We start from the raw sequence: 27,096 nt of genomic DNA, 5'->3' as shown, positions 1-27,096 counted from the left end.
TAAAATTATAAACTAAAAAGAAACAATTAAATATATGATGATCAAACTTGTGGAATATTAAAATGGTATCAATAGACATAAAATAACTTGAAAATCTTAGGGTGAGGGATTTGTTTGAGTAAAAAATTTGATTAGTATGACAGACTCATATGTCTCTTATTCAACAAAATAAAAACTATTACAATAATATTCAAATCCACCGATCAAGGACACAACTAACAAAATTTTCATTATATATCAAATTTTGTGATGGAACATTATGCATCAAATTGCTAAAACAGTTTATAATATGTTAGTATTTGTATAGTTGTGTCTCTGGTTCAATCCATTCATTATCAAATTAACCATGGATTCACCTTCTCTTCCTTTGCACATAGCAATGTTTCCATGGTTTGCTATGGGACACTTAACTCCATATCTTCACCTCTCCAACAAACTAGCCAAAAGAGGACACAAAATCTCTTTCTTCATTCCCAAAAATACAAAATTCAAATTACAACATCTCAACCTTAACCCAAACCTCATCACCTTTTTTCCTCTCAATGTTCCTCATGTTGATGGCCTTCCGCATGGTGCTGAAACATCTTCAGATGTACCCTTTTCTTTAGTCCCTCTTATTGCTACAGCCATGGACCAAACTGAGAAACAAATTGAACTTCTTCTAAAGAAAGTAAACCCACAAATAGTTTTCTTTGATTTCCAATATTGGCTCCCAAACTTGACTCAAAAACTTGGCATCAAAACTCTCCAATACATTATATTGACTCCAATATCAACAGCTTATCTTGGAAGTTTACAAAAACAAAGTCAAGGAAGAGAGTTGACTGAAGTTGATTTTACGAAACCACCGTCCGGATTCCCTGATTCATGCATCAGGTTTCAATCACACGAACTTCGATACCTAGCTTCAACGAGAAAAATTGTATTTGGAAGTGGCGTCTTTTTCTTTGATCGTTTGCACATAGGTACGACCTTGGCAGATGCAATTGGTTTCAAAGGTTGCAATGAAATTGATGGATCCTATGCTGATTACATTGAGACTGTTTTTGGAAAACCTGTTCTGCTTTCAGGTCCTCTCTTACCTGAGCCACCAAATACTAGTTTAGATGAAAAATGGGTTGCATGGCTTAAGGGATTCAAACACGGTTCTGTGGTTTTCTGTGCTTACGGAAGTGAAGGTCCATTAGAACAGAATCAGTTTCAAGAGTTGTTGCTTGGTCTGGAGTCAACAGGTTTTCCATTTCTTGCCGCACTTAAGCCACCTAATGGATTTGAGTCTATTGAGGAAGCTTTACCTGAAGGGTTCCGCGAAAGAGTTAAAGGAAAAGGGATTGTTTATGGAAGTTGGATTCAGCAACAACTGATTTTAGAACACCCTTCTGTTGGATGTTTCATAACACACTGTGGAGCTGCTTCTATAACCGAGGGGCTCGTTAACACGTGCCAGTTGGTTTTGTTGCCACTTGTCGGCTCTGATCATATCATGAATGCAAGAGTGATGAGTGCAAAGTTTAAGGTTGGCGTGGAAGTTGAGAAAGGTGATGAAGATGGATTGTTTACAAAAGAAAGTGTGTGTGAAGCTGTGAAGACTGTGATGGATGATGAGAATGAGATTGGAAGAGAAGTGAGAGAAAATCATGACAAAATGAGAAACTTCCTCCTTGGCAAGAATTTAGAATCTTCATGTGTTGATAGTTTCTGTCAAAAACTTTATGATTTGGTCTAGCATTTTTCAGTTACAGTGATAATAAATCTTTCTAATTCAGTTTGGTTATAAGAAAGCCCTATCACATAAGACATAACATATAACGTAATCTATGCGCTATAATTTTAGGGATAGCTTTATAATTGACATTACATAATGCAATAGGTAGTAAATGACTATAACTGTTGTGAAGCTTTATTCTTTAGAATAAGAGTAATGCTTGCCTAATTAATGTCACCAATTTTCATAGGTGTTTACAGAGAGCAATATACATGACTTTTCATGTGAATCCAATCAGATTGATAAGAATATGCATGTGAATACAACAATATATTAGAGTAGGATACAGTTTCCACTAGTTAGGAAATCACCTAACTAGTTCTTGAAGCTTCTCACAGAAACTATCAACACAAGATGATTCCAGGTCATGGCTTAATAAGAGGCTCCTCACTTTGGCATGATTAGTCCTAACTTCTCTACCAATTGCATTCTCATCATCCATCGCAATTTTCACAGCTACACAAATATTTTCCTTTGTGAACAACCCATCATCTTCACCCTTCTTCACTTCAACTCCAACCTTCAATTCCCTACCCATAATCTTTGTATTAATGATATGATCACTATCTAATTGTGGCATCAGCACCATCTGACAATTATTCACCATCCCCTCTGTCAACGAACCAGCCCCGCAGTGTGTTACAAAACAACCAACAGAAGAATGTTCCAAAATCAGTTGCTGTTGTATCCAACCACTATGAACAATCCCTTTTTCCTTAACCTTATTTATAAACCCTTCTGGCAAAGCATCCTCGACTGTCTCAAAACCAACAGGAGGTTTAAGAATTGCCAAAAATGGATAACCTGCTAACTCAAGTCCTAATAACAATTCATGAAACTGTTCTTGTGTTAATTTCGATTCACTTCCAAGTTCATAATAAACTACTGAACCATCCTTAAATCCTCCAAGCCAATAACCCATTTTTCGTACAAAACAGTTTTTGGTGGTTCCAGTAAAACAGGTCCTGAAAGAAGAACAGGCTTACCAAACTGTTCTTCAATGTAATCAACATAAGCCCTTCAATTTCTCTACACCCTTTAAACCCAATTGCATCAGTTAAGTTCAAACCATTATACAATCTGTCATAGAAAAGAACCCCACTTCCGAATTCCAATTTTCTCTTTAAATCAACGTGCTTTGCTTCATGAGAATAAAGATTAAAGGATGAGATAGGTTAACCTTTTGGGGGTTTCATAAAATCAAATTCAGTTAAGTTTGTACCTTTACACATCCTAGGTGGAGATGCAACATATGAAACTGTTGCTGGACTAAAAATGAAGTATTGAAAAGACTTGATTCCTAAAGTTTGAGCAAATTCTGGTAGCCAAAAGGAGAAATCAAAGAACACGATTTTAGGGTTTAGTTGAGTGAGGAGAAGTTCAATTTGGGATTAGGTTTGATCCATGGCTGTCATGATGAGGGGAGCTAAAGACAGAGAAACATCTGAAGTGGTTTCAGCACCAAAGGGAAGACCTTTAACATGAGGAACATTGAGAGGGAAAAAAATGATGAGGTTTGGATAATTGTTGAATTGTTCCAATTTGGTTTGTGTGTTCTTGGGGATGAAGAATGAGATTCTGTGTCCCCTTTTGGCTAATTTGTTAGAGAGGTGAATATATGGAGGTAAGTATCCCAAAGCAAACCATGGAAACATTGATATGTGCAAAAGGAGGAGGAGGAACATCCATGGTTACTTTGTCTGAATCCATGGCTTGCAATTTTTCTTTTTTCTTAATGCATGTTTTTCACGTCTTATATTATCCTCATGAACTATTTTCATGGCTGCACTCTAATATAAGAGCACGGATGTGACGTCTCTTTTTCGATACCTATGCGACACTATATGTATGACTATTTTCTTAAGGGAAATGCTAACAAGTGCCCCTGGGGCACTCTTTAATAGCTTTAAAAAGTAAGTTTTTCTTGGAAATATTCGTAATTAATGCATCGAAAATTGAAATGGTGAACTTTTGAAAAAATATTTTCTTTATTTAGAATGCTTAAAGAGTGCCCCTGGGGCACTCGTTAGCATGACCCTTTTCTTAATACTCACTCCTCCCACTGTAAGTGACTCAGCTCACTATTTCATAAATATTAGAAAAGTGTATAAAAAGTATGAGAGAATAATGTTTTTACTTTAGTTTTTTTTTTATCATATATTGAGAATGATGAATTTTTTTTATTAATTAAAGGATAGAATTAAAAAAGTGTATTGAAAATTGAAATAAATTGTTCGTTTTGAGACCCTATTTTATTACAAATGAATCACTTATTATAAGACGGAAAATATATTTCAAATAAAAAAACAAATGAATTCATTTAAATAAATAAATAAAATAGGTGTGTTTAAAAAATCGTGGTCTCCATCTTGTTTTTCCTTTCTTTTCTCCTTTCACGTTCATCCACGTGTTGTTTCACAGTTTTGAAAAGTAGCCACATAAGAAGTTATCGGGTCGTGTTGCGAATTAGATTTCTCTTTTTAAAATGTTTTTCGACATTGTTCAAAATTATACAAAGTTGATGAACTACCGCGCCGCCTCCAACATAAAACAACTCAGTTGTATGATTACTACTTGCAAGGTAGATAATCGTTCTAGAGTACACCCTCAAATGGTACAAAGACTAGTCAATGATGGTGTTAAAATTACTCACAATTTCTGGTAAAAAAACATTAATCGTGAGGGTGTAGACTAGCCACTCGAAAATAGAAAAGAAAGTTTAAGAAGTAGAGTAGAGAGAGATATAATTTCAAATACATAATTCTAGAGTGAATTGTAAGTGATGGAAAGATCACTATTTATAGTTGAGGGTCTGGGCCGAATGGAGAAAGAATTGTGAGAAAAGTGGAGTGCGTCGATCCAAAACTAGTCGTTATGGAGCTTGATCAGCAAGGAAGAGCGGTGAATTGATAGACAATGCAAAACGTGGTCAACATTTAGGATTATGTTAATGTTTACATCATTATTTATTAATTTATATTTAATTAATTAACATACAAATAATTAATTAACTACACCACACACGATAATTAACAAAATTAATTAATATTAAATAATAATATTAAAAAAATTCATTTCAATATCAAAAAATATTGGATAAAAGCCCAAGCCCAAAACTAGATCGAATCGAGCTAAACCGGCCGGACAGACGTCTGAGACGGCGGACGCGTGTGTAAAGTTTCATGGTAATGTGTTATCATCCAACCACAAATTGGGTATCCCTTGGGATCCAACCCACTTTTCCCACTTAGAATATATAAACACTACTAAAATAAGTTTTTCCTTTTAACTTGCCACCCTCCAAGTTATACCTGACACACTCACATTAAGGATGTTTTTACTGTTTTATCCTTGCATAAAATTATTGGTTTTCAAAATTCTTGAGGAAGTATCAGAAATACATCTTCGTACTCTATTAGAAGATGTATGCCCGAAATAAACAAGACACAAATCTAGCGCCTAGCTTAAAATCAGCATTGATTGTATGCGTTTTCTGTGTCTAGAGAAGTAATTCTGAGATCTCAAAAATTATAGTATTTTTACAAGGTGTCATAATAATAATGCATAGAGTGCATTAAGAAATTCCGTGAATAAAATTACTGCATTATTTACGACCACCACCATAATTTCAATAGAAAAAAAGTAAAAGTTAAATCATTCTTTAAAACACTACCTTTGTTTTCAACCACTACCTCCGTGATTTTTGTAAAAAAAGAGAGACACTTTTTGATCTTAAATGTTAAAATGCAAAAAGTTTAAAAATTTTGTCTTCAACAAGTATTGAAAAATGTCCCTTTCAATAACATAAGACTATGTACAATGGTTACATTATTCAACACCCTACTTTTTCACTTTTTATCTTCCACATCATCTTCTCTCTCTTCCACCTAATAATTCAACACCTATTCAATTTTTTTTCACTACAATGGTTTTGTTTAATAAAATTCAACACCCTACCCCACATCATATTCTTATTTTCTTTTAAAGTTTTGTTTTTATGATTATATATTAATATCTATTATCAATTAAAATTAAATTAAAATAATTAATATTTAAACTTTTTTTTTAAAATTTAATAATTTATTTATTTTTTCTAATTTTCTATTCTTAATTTTTTTCTAATTCTCTATACAAACAATGATTTTTTTAAGGCTAAATAGAAAAAAAATTGAGAGAAAAAAGTGAATTTTTTTTTATGAGTCCAAATCAAATGAACCAAGTCTCTATTTATAGAGGAAAAAAAATAATGAATTTTGATAAAAATAAAAATAAATAAAAAATTTATTTACTATGAAATAATTAATTTTAAATGATTAAAAGAAAATAAAATCTAAATAATCACAACAACCAATAAAATTGTGTAAACTGTTGCATGTGACCCCACTTTTTTCTCATTCAACATGTTGAATCTTTTCAACACCAATTAATCCACATCACATTAAACACCTCATTCAACAAACCATTGTAGACATTCAACTATTGAATAATTTTTTCAACACCCCCATTGTAAATGGTCTAATACTCACTGTCCACTAGGCCAAACTTTCCTTCTCATAGTGTTGCAACAATTTTTATATATATATATATATATATATATATATATATATATATATATATATATATATATATATATATATATATATATATATTACATATATGTTTAGTATTTAATAAATTACTTAATATTTTATATTATATTTTATTTCAATAATTTAATTTCATAATTATTATTTTATATTATATTTTAATTTTATTAATATTATGAAATTATTAATAAAATTTAATATTTGAACTATTTAATATTTCTACTATTAATATTTAAACTTTTTTGTTAGTTAAATATTTCAAATTTTTAATATTTTAAAATATTTAATAATTTATTTAATATTTAAACTATTAATGTTTAACAAATTATTTATATTTTAATTATTAATGATTAATTAATTTATTTAATATTTAAACTATTAATATTTAACAAATTATTTATATTTTAATTATTAATGATTAATTAATTTATTAACTATTTAATATTTTAAACCTTAATATTTTAATTATTAATATTTTTACTATTTAATATTTCAAATATTAAAATTATAATAATCTAATTCATTAAATAATCATTTTAATAAATATTTCAGTTATTTATTAAATAATTTATTAAATATTTTAATTTTTTGATATCACTAAATAGTATAAGTATAATTAATGTGTAATTGAAATATTTTTATGTAATATATTTAATTATGTTAGAAATATTAAATAGTTGATATATTTAATAAATTAAATAGTTTAGTTTCTTTTAACTATTTAGTTTATTAAATAATTAGTTATTTAAATATTTAAACTATTAATATTTAATTATTTAGTTTATTAAATAATTAATTTTTAAATTATTTCAACTATTTAATATATAGACTATTTAATTTATCAACTATTAATATTTCAAATATTAATAGTTGAAATATCTAATCACACTTTAATAATGTATTTAAATATTTTTAAAATTTCTTGTCAAATTAACTCAACGCAATAAATAATATGTTTATGTAATATATATATATATATATATATATATATATATATATATATATATATATATATATATATATATATATATATATATATATAGTTGCATACTTGCATCCGTAAAGTATTGTAAATATTATAAATATTACAATAAATAATATGGTTATGTAATATATAAATATGCAGTGCAATTGTTTAATAAAAAATTGAAGTAGCTTAGTGGATAGGTATTAAAGCTATGAGTATGATCAAAAGGACATTTTTGCATTTTTTTTCTACAATATATTTTGTAATAAAAGCACTACTCTAATTTCAAATATGTTTCTTACTTTCAATAAGATAGAATATTTTTATTTGTTAGATGTTTTTAAAGGCTTGAACTTGTTGATGAAAGTTAAATTTTAGACAATTTTTCATCACATCCTATTAGTCTCATATGCAATATTGAATTGACTAAAATGTCCTCGTGCTTCTGTAGATGTCCTTTGGGAAGCACTATTTTTTCAAAAAAAAGTAGTTTTATATCTACGGAACATTCGAATTTTTCCTAATTAATTGGGAAAATCTCAAATTTCACTATGTTTTAACGCTTCCGTAAATAAAACTAAATTTTTCAAAAAAATAAGGTGTTTCTGGAAGTGCATCTACGGAAACAGGAGACAAAAATGAAATATCGTGCGATATGTACGAGATCTATGGGGTGCATTGAGATATTGTCAAATTTTATGTACTCTAACTGATGTCACAATATCTCAATTATAAGTATCATTTTGGCCTACTATTTCAATAGTTATAGTCTCCATCAAAAATCTTCTTTACGCCCACTTATTTAACTCTCGGTCCCCAGCATCTCTTGGTTGGCTACATGTTGCTATCTCGTGGTCTCAAAAGTCACAAATGTTTGATCAAATTTTCTTGCCAACAGTTGAGTGGTGGAACCTACCATGCCTCACATTATTAGAAGTTATTTCTTTCTCATATAGACAAAATGCATTATCCATAAAATCTTCATAACACATCAAAACTTAGTCACTTCTCTGTAGTTCATTTCATTCAGAATCAATCATGGATGCTCCTTCTCCTCCTTTGCACATAGCAATGTTTCCATGGTTTGCAATGGGACACTTGACTCCATATCTTCACCTCTCCAACAAACTTGCCAAAAGAGGACACAAAATCTCATTCTTCATACCTAAAAACACACTCAACAGGTTACAACATCTCAACCTTCATCCAAATCTTATTACCTTTTTCCCTATCAAAGTTCCACATGTTGATGGCCTTCCTCATAACGCTGAAACAACTTCAGATGTACCCTTTTCTTTAGCCCCTCTTATTGCTACAGCCATGGACCAAACTCAGGAACAAATTGAACTTCTTTTGAAGGAGGTAAAGCCACAAATTGTTTTCTTTGATTGGCAATATTGGCTACCAAACATAACTAGAAACCTTGGCATTAAAAGTCTCCAATACATGATATTGGGTCCACTAATAGTAGCTTACGTTGAAAATTTAGAAAGACAAAGTCAAGGAAGAGATTTAACTGAAATTGATCTGGCGAAACAACCTTCTGAGTTCCCTGATACATGCATCAAGTTGCATTCACACGAACTTCGATTCCTAAACTTAGTAAGAAAACTAGAGTTTGGCAGTGGTGTTTTATTATACGATCGTATGGGAATAGGTGCAAAATTGTCAGATGCACTTGCTTTCAAAGGTTGCCAAGAAATTGATGGGATATATGCTGATTATCTTCAAACTATTTATGAAAAACCCGTTTTGCTTTCAGGTCCTCTATTACCTGAGCCACCAAATACTACTTTAGACGAAAAATGGGTTGCATGGCTTAAGGAATTCAAACATGGTTCTGTGGTTTTTTGTGCATATGGAAGTGAAAGTCAATTACAGCATAATCAGTTTCAAGAGCTGTTGCTTGGCCTTGAGTTAGCAGGTTTTCCGTTTCTTGCAGCCCTTAAGCCACCTAATGGATTTGAGACTATTGAAGAAGCTTTACCTGAAGGGTTCAGTGAGAGAGTTAAAGGAAAAGGGATTGTTTATGGAAGTTGGATTCAACAACAGTTGATTTTGGAACATCCTTCTGTTGGATGTTTCATAACACACTGTGGAGCTGCTTCTATTACTGAGGGACTTGTTAATACCTGTCAGTTGGTGTTCTTGCCGCGTGTAGATGGTGATCATATCGTAAATGCAAGAGTAATGAGTAGAAAGTTGAATGTTGGTGTGGAAGTTGAGAAAGGTGATGAAGATGGATTGTTTACAAAAGAAAGTGTGTGTGAAGCTGTGAAGACTGTGATGGATGATAAGAATGAGGTTGGAAGAGAAGTGAGAGAGAATCATGACAAAATGAGAAACTTCCTCCTTGGCAACAATTTAGAATCTTCATGTGTTGATAGTTTCTGTCAAAAACTTTATGATTTGGTCTAGCATTTTCAGTTACAGTGATAATAAATCTTTCTAATTCAGTTTGATTATAAGTAAGAATGCCCTATCAATTGTTCATGAAACTCCTTGTGAGGTATCTATAAATTTATCTCCATTGCATTTTAAAATCTCAACAGTTATATTTTTGCCTATCTAGCAACACATATTATGAAGCATGCACACCGGACACCTCTAATAATTTAGAAAAATGAATAGACGTAAAGACAAGTGTCAGTGTCGGTTTCAGACACGGACACACCTTTTTTCATAGGTGTCTACAGAGAGCCATACACATAACTTTTCATGAGAATCCAATCGTATTGATAAGAATATGCATGTTTTTTATTGAAATCATTCAAGCATACAATAATATATTAGAGTTGGACACAGTTTCAACTAGTTAGGAAATCTCCTGACTAATTCTTGAAGCTTCTCACAGAAACTATCAACACATGATGACTCCAAATCATGTATTAATAAGATTAAGAGGTTCCTTGCTTTGGCATGATTAGTCCTAACTTCTCTGCCAATCTCATTCTCATCATCCATCACAATTTTCACAGCTTCACAAATATTTTCCTTTGTGAACAACCCATCATCTTCACTCGTCTTCACTTCAATTCCGACCTTCAATTCCCAACCCATAATCTTTGTATTAATGATATGATCACTATCTAAATGCCGCATCAACATCATCTGACACTTACTTACCATAATCTTTTTCATGTCATCACTTAAATGTATCTTTTCTGTTCTTACCCTACATTGTCGTTTTCTTTTTGGCTTTTAGTTTTATCTCCACCAGTAAATACCTCTAAAAAAAATCATACTTCCTTTGGTCCTGAAACAAATTACCATGAACCCAATTCCATAAAGAGTAGATGATTCTACTCACCAAGTAATCAAACGTTGAAATTGTAAAAATCAGATAGAGAGATTATCATGTTTAGAATTAGTTATGACGTGCTCAAGCTGAAATCTTTGAGTTGTATTGTTCTATGGTAGATTTTCTTCAAAGTTTACATTCCTACATTTTTGTAAGATTGAAGGTTCAGAATAATGTTGAGATCAACCTAAAAGATGATCCAAGATATGATTTTAGCGTATTTGACAAGTTCGGCTTTAGAGATAGGAGTTGTGTTACCAGCATGACCCATAAATCTTTTGCTTTCAAAGCTTTTCATTTATCATGAGCTAAAAAATACCCTAAAGAATATTTATCATCGAAGGGTAGATCCCAAACCTGAAGGAGAAAAATACCGGTGAATTTATCTGTGCACCCTTATACTTTTTCTAAGTTCTCTTGCAAAATGTCAAAAATGTTTCATGCTTTCGTAGATGTATCTTTGGACGCATCAATATTCATTTTTCACTAAATTAAATTCGGAGATGCAATTATGAATTCTTTTAAAAGTGTTCGGAGATATATTTCCGAACATCACCTGCTACTAGAGTTGTCAAATGGATCGGTCCGGCCCAGCCCGCTTCGGCCCGATGGGCCAATGTGTTTAAATGGGCTGGCCCGACTTGGCCCGATTGATTAATGGGCCACATAAATTGAGCCCGACCCATTTTTTCAAAGGCTCATGCGGCCCGATGGGCCAGTCCGGCCCGTATTTCAATGTTATAGTTTTAATTTTATAAAAATGATGTAATGGATAAATACAACACAAAATAAGTAGAGTCATCATAAACGTATATAAGTGATGTTTAAAATATTTATCCATAAATATATATATGAATACCACAAAATCATCCATGTAAAAGTACAAAGTAACTTAATATTATCATCAATTCTTAACAAATTTTGTCTCCATCTCACAATCATTTCCTTGATCACATCATCTTGAAAATATATCTTCACCCTCTTTAACTTTTCTTTATCACTTGAAAACATTTTTATGAAATCATATCTTATCTCAATCTTTTTCTCCCAAAATTTACCAAAATCTTTTTAATGGGTCAGCCCGAAGCCCGCTTGGCCCGACCCGGCCGATAAAAAACATAAGCCCAGTGGGCTGGCCCAAAAAGACAGGGTCGTGTTTTTTTAAGGTATTTTACGGTTCGGCCCGCGCTAAATTGTTGGAATTATGGGCCGGCCCGATGGGCCGAGCCCATTTTAACAGATCTACCTGATACCATAAAACTTAAAATATAGATACATGACAGAACCAAATTAAAAAAGAAATCGAACATCAACACGACATTAAATTAAAACATGCAATACATAGAAAGTCATTAAAATAAATTCAACATTACATAATGTTATCATCGGGACGCTGCAACATAATTATTATATCCTCGACAGATATTTGAATTTTCGCATCCACTTCAGTCGGACTCTTTGGTTCATAACGGAGAAAAACACTCCACATAACCTTTAAATCTCCATCTGGCTTCAGTTCAAAGTTGGTGAAATGGACCTTGCCTTCGCTGTAGAACAAGGGTGATCGATACTCGAGCTTGACAACTCTAAGATTTTCTAGAACGCGCAGCAGTGTATTCAGTTTGGATATCAAATCTGAGAAGGATGTTTTCTCGGCGACCCTAAATAGAAGTGGCGGCTTCTCGCGATTGATATACACAAATGCAAGGTGGAGATTTGAATTCAGGTTTTTGTGTGTTCTGTAGAAAAATGGGTTGAGTGACACACTATTTATACAAGTATTGGATCACTTTGGACCTTAGAAATCTTATGATATCATCAAGTTACTTTTCGGATATGTATCTCCGAAAAAATCACAACTTTTTTTACAAAATGGGTAACTTCGGAGATGTATATCCAAAAAATGTCCCTGATTGATTTTTTTAATTACATGAGGTTCATTAAGATATGTATATCCGAAACATACATGCACCAGAATCAAACCAGAATCTTAGTATACTAGCACATACAATGTAAACCATAAGCAAATCAGAAATTTTAATTAAGAATTACACCATCATTGATGATGTTATATATTACTTATGTATTAAATCATATCAAGATTACATCGTTGACGATAATACATTGAAAAAAAAGTGTATCAATTACAATCTAAACTGCATCAAAAGATCCAATACCGCATAAATATAAAATTAGTTCCGCCTTCAACTTTTCCTGATTTGATTCTCTTTCAAGCTCGCTCAATTTGGTGAATTCTTCCATACTCTCCAAAAATTGATCCGGCAAATTTTCCGCCTCATTTGTAGAATGTGTCTTCTGCTCCAAGGATGTAGCTATTATTGGACACCCATGTTTCAAATAAACCTCAACAAAATGTAGCGATTTTGAAAGCCACCCTATGCATTTGATGCATCAGGAAGGGTCTTTAGGTGGACCACTCCGAAGTGGAAAAAATGTCTCCAAGAACCCATATCTTGTCAGATCGATACACACCCTGTCATATGTACTTACTATAAGATGACCCGTATCAGGGAACCGTATCCATTTTGAAAATGGTCTGGGACCGCTAGCACTAGGAATAAGTGCATCTTGAATTGAATAAAAATGTTTTTGTCCCGTCTAACTTTGTGTAGAATTCTCTATGCATCGTCAACTCTTTCAAAAGGGAAATGCGAACAAATTGGTGATTCTCCTGTCCTTTACCGAGCAACAAGGATACAACCCAAAAACCGTAATTACCATCATCCTTAACATTCATAATCCTTTTAATGTGTTTGTGCATAAAAAACGGAATTTCTTCAATGAATTGAATCTTCGGCATCAATGGTAAACGAGGTGGTTTGCTAATTCAAGTACCCTTGTCCAAACTTTGTTTAGATTTCAGAGTTGAAGAATTTGGGAAATGTGAATCAATATGTTCAAAGTATGATGGCAACCGCTTTATTGAATTGTCATTTGAGTCGGTTTTACCTTTTTAGGGGCATCTTTGGTTTTAACCGATCTAAAAGGAGCTTTCAAATTTCTGATTTCTGGATATGCAATCTTCCTCAACTGCTCTTTGATGTGAAATTTCATGGTGTCCTTTGGTTCACGGTGTCCCACTTTCTACAAAAATCACCCTTACTATCACCCAATCATTTCTTCAATGTGAAATGTGCATACTCGTCTTCGTTGGTTGTTATATTGTCGAGGTGTCTAACCTGATTGGTTCAAGCACAAACAATATTCTCCTTCACTTGGTCAAGAATAGTACTCCCAACGTATTTTAGGAAATCTTGGTATTTGGAACACACGCTCATAAAATTCATTACAGAGGCAACATACAAGTCTTATGCGGATGAATTTAATATACTCGTTCATGCATCCATTATCTTTTCCACCACCACACCTGGTTTGACCATTTTTCCGTCTCCACCCTTGATTTATTTGGTTCCTACCGCAGGTTTTAATCGACTCCTCACATTTTTTGCAATGTGATATTGACAAAGTAATGCGTATGATATGTAGGAAACACCTTTGCAACCGAATTCATCAGTGCATTATCTCGATCGACGACAATCACTTTTGACATGTTTTACTGATCCTTCAACAAAGTCTTACATATTTCCAAGGCCCATGTAACATTGACCTCTTTTTTGGATTCCAAAAATGCAAATCCCATTGAAAAAGTCTTCTCAGTAGAAGTAACACCAACAATTTCAAGAAGTGGAAGCCTATATTTGTTGCTCTTATATGTTGAATCGATAATGAGGACAATGGGAAATGTGTTGAACAACTAAATACTTTCGGGTGAGTCCAGAATATGTCACGAACAATGACATTATCATCACAAACCGTGTAACTAGAAACATAGTGGTTTTCATCCATAAGTTTCAAAAGTTGTTGCATTTCAGATCTTGGACCCTTACCACTGTGTTATTTCGATGACGCGCATTGTGTACCTGCTTGATATTTTATACACTTTTTGAGTGTTTCCATTTCGAATCTGCAAGTATATTTTTCGGCGTCACTCTGATTAAAGACATGTTTGAAACGACTTCCTCCTCCTCCGGCTTAAGTCGACATACAATGGGATGACTGGCTAGCTTTGTTTGCAAGGCATGGTTATGTATTTCGGAAATCGAATTAATTTCCACATCTTATGCATGTTACAATATATGCGCGATTTCAACGGACAACCATATTTTCTCGTTCCGGTGTCATCACATTTCAACTTCCGAATTGAGGGAACATGTGTGCCACTTCTCTCACATCTCATGGTTACAAATGCTGGTCTTTTATTTGAACTATTGTCGAAACTTCTGTTTACAATGCCAAACCTTGAATTCCTGGTTACCACATCGAAACTTCTCTCGCATCTCTAATTGTTTATATTAAAAGAAACCACATGCATGTATAGAAATGCATACTATGATTACTAGGACACCTCGAAAAATACAATAATACCCTCAAATTTCGGAAATGTATTTTTGAATGCACCTCAAACACACACAATTCATTCGTTTTTGAACAATGCCTATATTTCTGAAATACATTTCCGAAGTGTCTTAAAATAACTAATTGTGCGTTTAAAGATGCATTTCCGGAATCTAAAGGGCATTTTTCAGATTTTTCATAAGGTATTTTTCCACCCTATATGATTCATTAACAAATTTCCAAAAAAATTCTCTTAACATGGGGCAGTGTGACCAAAAAAGGTAATTTCTCTTCCCACCCTTATTATATGGGGCGCACCCTTAAAATTCCAAAAATACCCCTAGGTTAATTCAGAGGTGCATCTCCGAACGCACCAAATACTATTTTTTGACAAATTTTAGTTTAGAGATGCGTCTCTTAAATAATCCATGGTAAATTTGGAGATGCCTCTCTGAAGTCAGTTGTGTAACATTTAGACAGAATCAGTTTTCTATGATTGTGGTGTTTTCATTCGAAACTACTTTCAATTTGATTAAAATTGATGTTACTTGTTTGAACGATTAATAAAAACGAATATTATATAAGCACATAAAGCTTTAATAAAATGGAATATTATAGAAACGTGAAGATTATAAAAACCGAATATAATTGTACAACTATTATTCTTAAAGTCGATTAAAAATAAACAAAATACAAATTAAATGCATACTCTACATTGTATGCCTAACCCTAACGCCCTAGTTCCTCATTTCCATACGGTAATTCACTGCACTCCTTGCCTCGAAAAGAATGAACCCTGCTAGGCTGGCAGCTTCATCCTTACCTCTCATAAACACTTTGGACTTGATGCTCTGAAGTATAAGCCGCATAATGGTCTGACAGCGCTGCAACAAATCAACGAAATGGTCGTTCAATGCCTTCTGATCCTTCAAGAGCTCCTCATGAGCAGACCTGGGTGCCCAAGAGCGTCCTGTGTCGTGTAACGGTGTGACACTTTATAGAACCATGTCTTGTACCCCTTAACAAAACTCCATTGAGAGACGGCCTCATGAGTCTGATACTCCACTGGTACCATATGATTCTCCCAGTTCGCCAAAATATCATCTAGGTGTTTGCGGACAGTACGAATAAAAACAACCTAGAAGAGTGACCTGAGAATAATCTGCACATACCAAAACTGTCTCATGCACTGCTCGGGCAGATACTTGCACATGATGTTGGTCCCACAGGCCAAGGATCCAGAGTATATCAAAATGGGGTCAAATGGAACTCTCTCCTTGTGAGCACCGTATGACCTCCATTTATGTCGCCATGCTGAGTGTGGTCAATGTACACACGGTACAACAAGATATGATCATTCTCTCTATTAGGGACAAACTTGGAAGTATATGGTTAGTCATGAGTATAGACTATGTCACCTACAAACCCATGGATCCACTGGTAGTGAGCCATGATTTATCCCTGAAAAACAATGAGAAAAAAAGTTTTCGTAACAAGTGTAAAAAAAACTACTCCCTCCATCTCAAAATAAGTGTCATAGTTGACATTTTGACACGGATTAAGTAACAGTAATAAATGAAAGAGAGAGAATAGTTACTTTACCAAATTATGCTTATCAATTATTGGTGTCTTCGAATTAGTATTAATGTTAAGTGAGAAAATAATAAATCAAGATTATTTATTAGAGGGTACAATTGGAAGATTAAAAATAAAATTGCATTGGTTACTAAAAGTGACAAGTATTTTGGGACAAATAATTTTTCTAAACATGACGGATATTTTGGGACGGAGGAAGTAGTTTGTAACTTAGTGGGATTTGGAAATTAGCGTAAGCAGGGTGCATGAACCCGTCATTTGCCTTGTAATCCATTTGCAAGCATCGTTCAGGTTGTGGTACAGGTAAATCAAGCACGCTTCCCCCCAATTCAATTCACAAATAGACTTCAAGTCAATGAAACATTTGAGGTAGGCAACATCTACGTAGGTTGCACTTGTGTCCATAAACATGAATGTGTCAACCATGAACATGAAGTAGCACCTCAGGGAACACTTCCGGTGGTACAGAACCAATAAATCATCGGCGTCCGGGTTTTCAGCTAACTCCAGGTTGTTGTGATACAATTTTGCTAACCAATAGAATTTGGCATGTGCACCCCTGATTGTTCCACACTGATCAAATGCTCCTTTGAGATCCGCTCCCAACAAAGTCACCATCATATCAATCGCATCGACCCTGATGATCTTAGAATGATCAAGCAACCTTCCTTTGATGGAAAGGTGTAAAAGGCAAGATACATCATCCAACATGATAGTCATCTCACTGATGGGCAGGTGGAAAGATGATGTTTCGCTATGTCATCTCTCAATAAAAGCAACCTACATGCCACTTATGATGTTGGTGTACCCGAAAGCGCAAAGACCTGCAAGGCCAGAGTTTTGAAATATAGTTTAGAACCACTTATCATCAGGCTGATAAATGTGATGAATCTTTCTTGCATGATTCACACTTTTCAGACTTGCACGCTCCTGTTGAAAATAAAATAAAATAAAACATGATTAGTTGAGTTTAATTTGGATACAAATTAAATAATATAGAATGTTTAAAAATATATCTCTCTTTCCCAAACATGGGGACCACATGCTCATTAAAGTATATGAGCAAGGAAGTGTTTGACGCCCTTCAGGAAACGCGTCTGCAAGGGGGACAACTACAACAACTGGAACCTGGAACGCAACAGGCTCATCCTCATTATGGATCACACCACTATGTGATCTCAACCCCCATGAAGTCGACTCCTAGAGACCAGCGTTTCCCTATCGTGAGGCAAAGGGGGTGTTGGTTTTATTATAGCAGAGAGATTGAGAAAATGGGAATTTACTGTGAATTTTATTCGTAACAGCGAGAACACTTATAGTGTTTACAAAAGTAAAACTAACCACCACCACATTAGGAACGTGGAATAACTGACTAGACTTGCTCCTAAAGTTTAGCATCCATTATTTGACTAAAACAAAACTGAAACAATAATGATAAATAAATAATAATGACAAATAAATAAAAACTTAATGCAGTCCAAAAACAAATAATTAACAGGGGGACGACTGTAGCTACTGGTGCTGACTAGCCCTCTCACGACGAGCTGAGATGCAGGAAAGAAAACATATAAAATTATGACACAGGAAAGAGTTCGGAGATGCATCTCCGAACACCTGAAACAGTCAAGTTCGGAGATGCATCTCCAAAAAAAAGCTTCATTCAGCTTCCATGGAAAAAAAATTCTACAAATGCCCTAACTCATCTTAACCCAACCAAACTCATCAAAATCATATATACAAGTATCAAAACTTGTACATATTTGAGCTATATAATGCATTAGCTATGAACCCATTAATCACCATAAAACCATCAAATGATTTTCTTTCTACCTCTCAGCGGCATCTTCATCGAACCAATTCCATGAAACATCCAATACCATGGCTTCTCACCTCCTCCCTATTCTTAATTGCATCATGCGATCCACACCACATGCACCATAATCATATACAACCAACCTTCTTCCTTACAAACTCCTTCTCAACACCCCAAGTCAAAAGCTCTCTATCTTTGTCAAGCCTTTTTGCAGCACCTTTAATCATATCAAACCATAAGGAAAAAAAACCTATAAAAAAGGGGAGCTAATTATGAAACAGTTAAAACAAGCACAAGATGTGACCGAGTTTGGTCAGAGTGACAGAATACAAAAACATGTACAAACCAAAGAAGCAGCATCCAAAAAACAAACCCAAAAGCACACAAGGTTATTGACAAACAAAGAAAACTAAACCAACAACCAGTTACAAATGAAATAGGCCATGAAACATTTGACAACAAGCTTAGAGTGGCAAAAAAGCACCCTCTTCGAATGTATATGCATCAATATAAATGAATCAAAGTGACATCATTTCTGTGACAGTAAAAAACATAATTCCAGAAATTGATTATTCCCTCTCAGTTCCCCCTACACCTCTTATTGTACTATAGAACTTGAGCAGCCTCTCAAATTGTTTCACCATCATGTAATTTGAAGGAAACATTTCGCATGGTCTCATTCTGAATTTCTCCAACACCAGATTATGGACCCAGACTAATGAAGTTAAGAGAAGTCTGAATCAAAGACCTTAAAAAAAATCAATAACCACTGATCCTTGAGTTAACTTAGAGATCCAAGCTAAGCCAAGTAGCACCGTGAATTCCAATTTAACATCTTCATGAAAGGAGTGGCAAAATTGAACCATAATAGAAGAGGCCTAAAAATATTAGTTAAAGAGAAATTCTTAGATAAACTTAATACTAGTAGTTCATATCACTATTGTAAATAAAGATTAATTAATAATTAACAATTGAGATGAGTTATTACTTAATGATGTGTAGCTGGTTAGGTGAGATAGTTACCTCAAGGCTCAAGGAAGATGTGTTCTGGCTGTGGTTGTCATATCTAAAGACCTAGATTAGAAAGATTAATTTCTTTTAACTTGGCTTGAGAATTCTCAACTTCCTCTTCCTCAGAAACCAACCAATTGTAGGGAAGCTGAATTTTAGGTCCATGCCTGCTGATATTTTTTTCCACATAATCAAACATAAGATGATGCACTTCAGATTCTTCAAAGCCATGAGAAGATAGTTTTACTGTACCCTTCTCGCCTAGAACACGCAATCCCCATTTCTTTATGATCAAACCTGGGCAGGCTTTAAATGAGATATGTGCTCCTGTTTTCACAAAGTGGCAATGCTCTTGAGAGATATAAATTATCCAAAGATGTTTAGATCCATCAATTTTATTCAATTCCAAACTAAGTAGCATATCGAAGCGTTCTTCCGTTTGTTCACTTTCAAAAGAAAGATAAAAAGGATGCGGCAGTTCCAAGGACAAGGAACCATGTGATGAACCAGAATTTGCAGAAAGGTTGTTTACCTCAAATGCTACACAAAAGGAAAAGCCAATCCAGTTGTCACCCAGATTAGCCTGTACTATCCTTACTATTGAATGCCCATCAAATTGGTGACGGAACCACATTGGAATAGGATGAGCGGGTGGATGATTAACATTTTCAGGCCAAGGAACAATAATGTCAAAGCCACACCGAAAGTGAAGGGGTTCCTAGTACCAGCGAAAAACCAAAGGTCAGATCTGGGAAGTTTTTGCTATGAAAAAGTGCTATGTGGCTTGCTGTTGCCGGATAACTATCTGTAGGCTAAAAACTATAAATACATAATCCTAACAGAGGAAATCATTTTAAAAGTCCGACTCCCTGATGAAGCAATGTTTGATTAGGGAAGTAGAAAAACATTTAAGCTTATGTCAATGCAGCAAGGGAACGAGTTTAACTATGTTTCAGAGTAGACCTTGATTGCAAAAGATATATCAGAGAAAAAAACACAAATATCAAAGGTAGAGAAAAACTATCTAACCTACAAATTTAAAGAGAGGGATGTTATGCAAAGTACTGACCTTAAGAAGTCTTTCTAACCATTGATAAATATACTTGGTAAAATACTCTTGGGGATTAGATAGGAAGAACTTCACTTTGGGGCAGTCGAAAGCATATAATCCTGACCTATGATCACGCGATCCCGATGTCATTTTAAAATAACTTCCCCCTAGAGATGAATCTTTCAGTGTATTTATATGTGGAAAAGTTTGAAGCTCATGGCAATGAGCCAAGTTCAGATATGCCAGCTTTCCAAGCTTACTGAAAGTATGGGGCAGTAACTTAAAGTCGTTTCCTTGTAGACTTAGTCTTTCTAAACACCGTAGCTCTCCAATAACATTAGGTACTTCATGAAGATTGCAAAAGCTTACATCAAGAACAATTAAGGATTGCATATGAGAAGGACTGAAAGCCCGTCCGAGGGGCAGAGTCGTATCTTTCATATAAGAAGAACTGAAAGTCCGTCTGAGGGGCAGAGTCACAAGTTTCAAGCAGCCGCATAAATCTAGAGTTACAAGAGAAGTCATGGTATTAATTCTATTGGGTATTCCCGTAAGAATTATGCAATCCCTCAAACTCAAGAATCTAAGCTTTGAAAGAGCCCCGATAGATTCATGAACTTTGGATAAACTTGTACAACCGTCCATATCAAGATACTCAAGATTTGATGCCCCAGTAAAATCTGGCGTGTTTTCAAGTTTTGAGCAACCAGAGAGACGTAGAACTCTCAAAGAATTTAAATTCAATACACTACCAAAATCGAGGTCGACCAAACTGCTGCAGTTTTGCAAACTTAAGAAAACAAGTTCTGTAAGATGTCCAATTGATGGATGGACCTGTAATAAGTTTGTGCATCCGGTAAAATCTAGGCGCTCCAGTTTTGGGGTCCAAAAAAATTTTGGAGTCTCTCTAAGATACTTGGAGTTGCTCAAATCTAAACTTTTCAAAAAAGGGAGATCCTGTAAAGAGAAATAGCACCTATCAATAAAGATTTCCCGCTAAAAGATGAATTTCATTAATTTGTTGTGGTGTGCTTTCCAAGGAAATGCAAATTTTAAAAATCCTCAAGCAAGTTTACTCGCATTTTAACTGTTGCTAAATAAGTGCATAAGAGCATCTCTAGTAGAGATTACTTTGCAGAATAAGAAGTCAACTTAATAAATAATTTAATAAATATATTAGTGTTGAAATGTAATAATAATAGAAATGTAATAATAATTCGAGTACCTTGCGGCCTTCCCACAGTCGTTGAATGCTACTATCAGGCATATTCAATTCCATAAGATAATATGGCTCAAAATTTGACGGCAAAGAAGTAAAAGGGTATCCATGCCACAAAAGATATCGCAAGTTGTGGGAAAGAAAATCCAAATTTCCTGAAAAATTGTTATGATACAATATGAGAAGTGCAAGGTTCCTCATATTTGAAAATCCTTCAGCCCTGCATTTGGAGAAACTTTCCTTTTGATCCAGAACTATAGCTTTAACATTGTTTGTTCCCTGAGGAAAGAAAAGAGTAAGCATCGTCAATAATTCTTGGCTTCATGCATTTCTCATTGTTATTTTTTCTATATATAGAGGTTTCAGGGCTATTCAGGTAATTACACTAAATCATTACATTTAATGAGAACAAATCAATTTTCGATTTGTTTCTCTTATTCTAAGAACAAACTCTTATTCTAGGAACAAACTAATTCTTATTCACAAGCATAACATAGAAAAAAAAATGAAATTACTTGAACAAACCATTTTAGAAACATAAAATTACCAATATATCCTATATTACAATGTCAAAACATTTAATGGAATAAGAAAATCATGGAATCAAACTGTGTTCAAATTAATTGTGTAAGAACAACATAGTATATGGTTTTCTTGAAATTGTTTATTAAAAACAAGTTCCCAGTATGAATGTTAATTGAAATGTACTATATGTCATACGATGAAGATGTTCTAGGAAAATTTGGTAAAGTTGTGATAACCAAAATATTATCGAAATGATAATATATAAAAATTATAAAAAAAGCTCTTCATAAACAAAATATATATTTGGCATAAAGCAAATGTTAGCAACAGATTGTTACTTAATGATAGGAAAGTCATGGTAAGAGATGCTGTCATGCTACCAAATCAGAGGAACAAGGCAGAGAATACCTATTGGCTCAAAACTAAACTAATGATAGCTATAAAAAAACTAAACAAATGATTACCAAAAACAGCATTTGCAATGATTCAAAGATATAAACCAACAAATAACTAATGCGAAATCACAAATGAAACCTAAAATCATCATTTCCTCCACAAAACCCCGCCCAAGTTAAATTCACTCAAAGTAAAAATCGCACCCTCTAGTTTTGGAAACATAATTGTTACCGTTTCTGTTGTCAATACTTGATAGAAATCATGATATTGCCATAATCTACTCCACGATCCTGGCTCTTCGGGAAATCGGTGCCGGACGATTTTCTTCCCTAATTTTTGTAACATATCATGCATATGAATCTCCTGGTTTTTAATGGTAATTAGAGATTTCTCAAGGATTCTTTGAATCCCAATGTGAGGGTGTAGTCCACAAGCATCTAAGATTCGCTTTACATAAACTTCCCTCTCCCCTTTAAAGAAACAAGCAATGTGCAGAAATATTTCCTTCTCCTCATGTTCTAGTCCATCAACACTCATCTGAAGCACATCCATAATTCTACTGTCTGGATTGTTCTTCAATCTATCCAAAGCATCTATCCACTGAGTAGCATCTCGGGTACACAAGAAAGAGCCCACTACTTTAATTGCTAATGGAAGATTTTGAGCATATTTTAGTATCTCTGGAATCAACTCAACACAATTGCTGCTTTGGTCTTCACCTTTGAAGGCTCTTCTACGAAAAAGTTCACATGCATCATTACTGTTCAACATGGGAACTTTGTGTATTGTATCTGCCTCATATACTCTTAGAATATGCTCATCTCTTGTGGTTATGATTATTCTACTACCACTCCAAAGTAATTTAGGATTTATACCTAATTCCTGCAATTGCTCTAATTGATCAACATTGTCAAGAACTAGAAGGACCTTAATGCCACTATGAAGCCTATTTAACATAATCTCGGCAATGTCACAAGTATCGTAAGAGTCTAGATTTCTTTCGTCTAGAGTTTGACGAAGAATTTGTTTTTGTACAGCAACAATACCACCATCCATATAAAGTTTGCTTGTGTTACTAATAAAACAACGAGCATCAAACTGATAAGAGATTCTATCGTACAAAGCAGCAGCATGAGTTGTCTTCCCTACTCCACCCATCCCCCAAATTCCCAGAACTCGAAAATCATCATCCTTTGAGTTCAATTTTAGAATCTTTTCTAATTCTTCTACACGAGGTTGCATCCCAACAAGATCATTGGTAAACCCTGAGAATTTATGATTCAATGATTTTATTACTGCTTGAACAATTTTTTCAATCTCTGAAAACTCTGGCCTGAAAGAGGAAAAACAAAAATACAACTAAATTATGACTTTAAATTACTAGAAGACAAATTAATAGATTGTGTATAACTTGTTGCAGAAAAAAGAGTCCAAGTTGGATGATAATTGTTGATATGATGACCAGCTATGAAGGACTGATTCATTGACTAGAAGGGTTTTAAACAAAGGTCGTGCTAACGAGTGCCTCGAGAGCACTCTTTAAGGACACTAAATAAAGAAAAGATTATTTAAAAAAGTTAATTATTTTAATTTTCAATGCATTGAAATTGAATACATGCATTTCCAAAAAAAACTTACCACTTTAATAAACACTTAAAGAGTACCTCTACGACACTAATTAGCTTTTCCCTTTAAACAATGAAGCTGACTACGCTTTTTCCCAAAAGAAAAATGAAGCTGACTACGCTAAAGTGTATCAAATCGTATCCGAACCAAATAAAAAAGGGTCTTGCTAACGAGTGCCTTCAGAGCACTCTTTAAGCATACTAAATAAAGAAAATATTTTTTATAAAAGTCATGATTTCAATGCACGCATTTTTAAAAAAACTTACTATTTTAATCACTTAAAAAATGCTCTTGTGCCCCAAGGGCACTGGTTAACATTATAATGGTTTTCAATGTTACCAATATCAAAAAGCGACCTTAACTAAGGCCGCATACGGCCTCATTTGATCGTGATAACCTGCAATAACAATTATTCTCTCTGTTCCAAAATGAGTGAGTCACTTGGCCATTTCACGCATATTAATAAAAGGGTATAAAAGTAAAAGAGGATCATCTTTTATCACAATATAACTGCATTAAAAGTAAACAAAGCATATTTTTCATAAAGAAGTTACAAAAAGCTGAGAGAAGAGTGTTTATTTATTAACTTACTTGTCTCTAACATCAAATCCAACTAAATTGGCCAATTCAGACGTAGCTTTCTTCCATCTATCAATTAGGTCAGGTTTTAACTTCTTAGTTTGTGAACTTGAGTTAAAACTAATTTCGAAAAGCCCAATCTGCTTTCTCACATGAGATGGATCAACATTGTAGAAAACAGGGATAACAGTTTGATTGAATTGTGTGTGGCATTCCGCGATAACAGCCATTTCATTCAAACACCACGTTGACTTAGAATAATACTTTGAGAAGACAGCTATAGAAACCCTTGAATCTCGAATTGCTTGTAGAAGCTGCCGTGAAATGGATTTTCCTTTCTGGAGAGTTTGATCATCCTTGAAGACGGAAATACCTTTTCGGATAAGATGGTGATAGAGATGGTTGATGAAAGTGTTGCGAGTGTCAATGCCTCGAAAACTGAGAAACACGTCGTATTTACAGACTCGGAGGGAGGAGGAGTTGTTGCTAGTAGAAGCCATGGCGGTTCCGAGAGATGAGTAGCAGATGTGAGGCGGTGGTGCTTAAAATTTCCAGCTAACCAAATTGGAACTAGTGACGAGTTGACTAGTGATTTGCTTAGGAAGACCGCTACGATGGAAAAAGACAGCACCTATAAAAAAAAGAGACCTTTAGCCAAAATACCCTTTTGAAAATTTCTTGATCCACCACCATGTAATAATCTTTTAGAGCATCGTGAAATTTTAAAAATAATCTTAGATTTTGAAAATATATTTTAACGTGAACATACTTACTCCCTCCTCCTCCGTTACTTTTTAAATGTCGTTTAAAAAAAAAATATATTTTTATTTAAGTGTTGTTTTATAATTTAATATTATAATTTTTCAATTATATCTTTATTTTTTTCAATAATTCCACCTGACATTTTTTAATTTATTATTGAAAAAAGAAAATATATAAATAAATAAAAATAAATAAGAATATTGTAGGAAAAATAACTCTAACAATTCACTATTTTGATGGCGAGTTTTTTTTTCCTAAAATGATAATTAAAAAGGAATGGATAAAGTAATTTTTTAGTCAATTGAAAAATAGTATTAAATATGTGGTTGTCTACTCTATACTGTGTATATCAAACTTAATTTCAAATCATAGAAGTAGACACCCTTATTAATTGTCATCTACTAGACACGCCTATTAATTGTCATCAATTTTTTCTTTGAGATAATTAATACCATCAAAATTGGAGATAATTAATACCATCAAAATTGGAGAATGTTTATAATTTTTTTTTGAGAATTATACGGTCAACAACATTTGGATAAAAAATTGTTAATGGTTTTGAGAATACATTTTCGAGGACCTTTCCGAAATGTATTTTAGGAATAAATTTAGAGTGTAGTTCAAAAATAAATGAATTGTATATGTGAGGTGCGTCTTGAAATTTATTTCTGAAATTTAAAAGGTATTTTTGGAATTTTATAAGGTGTTTTTCAACCTCATAGGGTGCTTTAAGAAATTTCCTACCCTTTTCGTCTCTTAACTTTACGTCAGGCTCTAGTTTGGTCCATTAACTTTAAAAAGTGTTATGTTGGTCTTTTGATTTTCAAAATAGTGCCACATGAGTCCTCTCTCCCAGTTACCTTCAAACATCTGTTTATGTGTGAACACATGGCAGCTGAGTTGGCAAGGCAACTTCATCTTCTCTATTTACACAGAGTGTTTGTGTTCCATGCTTCTCAAATTTGACCTAGGGCAATTTGGAATTAGGAGTTAGGGTTTAGGCAAGCATGAAATCAGGTGGTTGTTCATCCTTCTTGTTGAAACAGAAAAACTCAAAAAGTGGTCATTCGAACATTTACAGTAGCTCACAATGGAAACTCATCTGTCATTTTGGAAACATGGTTGTTCTTTGAAGGGCAACAATGGTTAAGAATTTTAGAAAATATTTCTAGGGTTGTCCAAATTATAAGATATGCAAATAATTTCTGTTTTATTTGTGTTTTGAGTTAGAATCTTGTACCTATATTTGAATTCCAGTCAATAAAAATTTCAATGATCTTTGTAGGCTGGGTGTGGTTACTTCGGTTGGTTTTATGAGGATGTGGGAGATGAGAAGGAGCAATTTTGGATGGATAGGTTGAAAAAGATATCAGAGGAAATTGTTGAAGCAAAAAAAAAGAGTTTGAAAAGGTCACAATGGCGAATGAAGAATAAGGGAAACAACTAATGAAACTTGAAAGTGAGATGAAGAATATCATGAAGT

The 27,096-nt window shown here is 33.7% G+C and overlaps 3 protein-coding genes and 1 pseudogene across 7 annotated transcripts; 2 read left to right on the top strand and 2 right to left on the bottom strand.

Moving 5' to 3' along the window:
* Window positions 1–215: 215 nt before the first annotated feature.
* LOC131653628 (cyanidin 3-O-galactoside 2''-O-xylosyltransferase FGGT1-like) lies at window positions 216–1,847 on the top strand. Its single transcript, XM_058923874.1, has one exon. It carries the CDS (start codon window positions 347–349, stop codon window positions 1,724–1,726), a length of 1,380 nt encoding a protein of 459 aa, XP_058779857.1. The 5' UTR covers window positions 216–346; the 3' UTR covers window positions 1,727–1,847.
* A 194-nt stretch (window positions 1,848–2,041) lies between these two features.
* On the bottom strand, window positions 2,042–3,454 carry LOC131653627 (cyanidin 3-O-galactoside 2''-O-xylosyltransferase FGGT1-like; annotated as a pseudogene).
* A 4,783-nt stretch (window positions 3,455–8,237) lies between these two features.
* LOC131647960 (cyanidin 3-O-galactoside 2''-O-xylosyltransferase FGGT1-like) lies at window positions 8,238–10,610 on the top strand. Its single transcript, XM_058917771.1, has one exon. The coding sequence runs from the start codon at window positions 8,357–8,359 to the stop codon at window positions 9,734–9,736; it is 1,380 nt and encodes a 459-aa protein (XP_058773754.1). The 5' UTR covers window positions 8,238–8,356; the 3' UTR covers window positions 9,737–10,610.
* Window positions 10,611–18,080: 7,470 nt separating this feature from the next.
* Window positions 18,081–25,535, bottom strand: LOC131653625 (disease resistance protein RUN1-like). Of its 5 annotated transcripts, none has more exons than XM_058923869.1 (6): window positions 24,864–25,534; window positions 22,878–23,979; window positions 21,732–22,004; window positions 20,525–21,463; window positions 19,468–20,173; window positions 18,081–18,694 (listed from the first exon to the last, which is right to left on the bottom strand). In XM_058923869.1, exons 1-5 carry the CDS (start codon window positions 25,349–25,351, stop codon window positions 19,511–19,513), a joined length of 3,465 nt encoding a protein of 1,154 aa, XP_058779852.1. In that variant the 5' UTR covers window positions 25,352–25,534; the 3' UTR covers window positions 18,081–18,694; window positions 19,468–19,510. The 5 variants fall into 5 exon arrangements, with proteins under 5 accessions (XP_058779852.1, XP_058779853.1, XP_058779851.1 ...); XM_058923870.1 differs by having other exon boundaries at window positions 18,081–18,661; XM_058923868.1 differs by lacking the exon at window positions 18,081–18,694 and adding an exon at window positions 18,896–19,322 and having other exon boundaries at window positions 24,864–25,533.
* Between the last annotated feature and the right edge of the window lie 1,561 nt (window positions 25,536–27,096).

This window comes from Vicia villosa, linkage group LG2, assembly GCF_029867415.1.
Source record: "Vicia villosa cultivar HV-30 ecotype Madison, WI linkage group LG2, Vvil1.0, whole genome shotgun sequence".
NCBI lineage: Eukaryota > Viridiplantae > Streptophyta > Magnoliopsida > Fabales > Fabaceae > Vicia > Vicia villosa.
This window is presented reverse-complemented; position numbering and strand designations above follow the sequence as displayed.

What these genes read in the sequence shown, in the direction of transcription:
- LOC131653628 (XM_058923874.1), top strand. Translation starts at nt 347, where the DNA reads ATGGATTCACCTTCTCTTCCTTTGCACATAGCAATGTTTCCATGGTTT.
- LOC131647960 (XM_058917771.1), top strand. Translation starts at nt 8,357, where the DNA reads ATGGATGCTCCTTCTCCTCCTTTGCACATAGCAATGTTTCCATGGTTT.
- LOC131653625 (XM_058923869.1), bottom strand. Translation starts at nt 25,351, where the DNA reads ATGGCTTCTACTAGCAACAACTCCTCCTCCCTCCGAGTCTGTAAATAC. An exon ending in AAGTATTGACAACAGAAACG is followed by an intron (nt 22,005 to 22,877) that starts GTAACAATTATG and finishes TTCTTTCCTCAG; the next exon opens with GGAACAAACAATGTTAAAGC. An exon ending in GGTTAGAAAGACTTCTTAAG is followed by an intron (nt 20,174 to 20,524) that starts GTCAGTACTTTG and finishes CGCTGGTACTAG; the next exon opens with GAACCCCTTCACTTTCGGTG.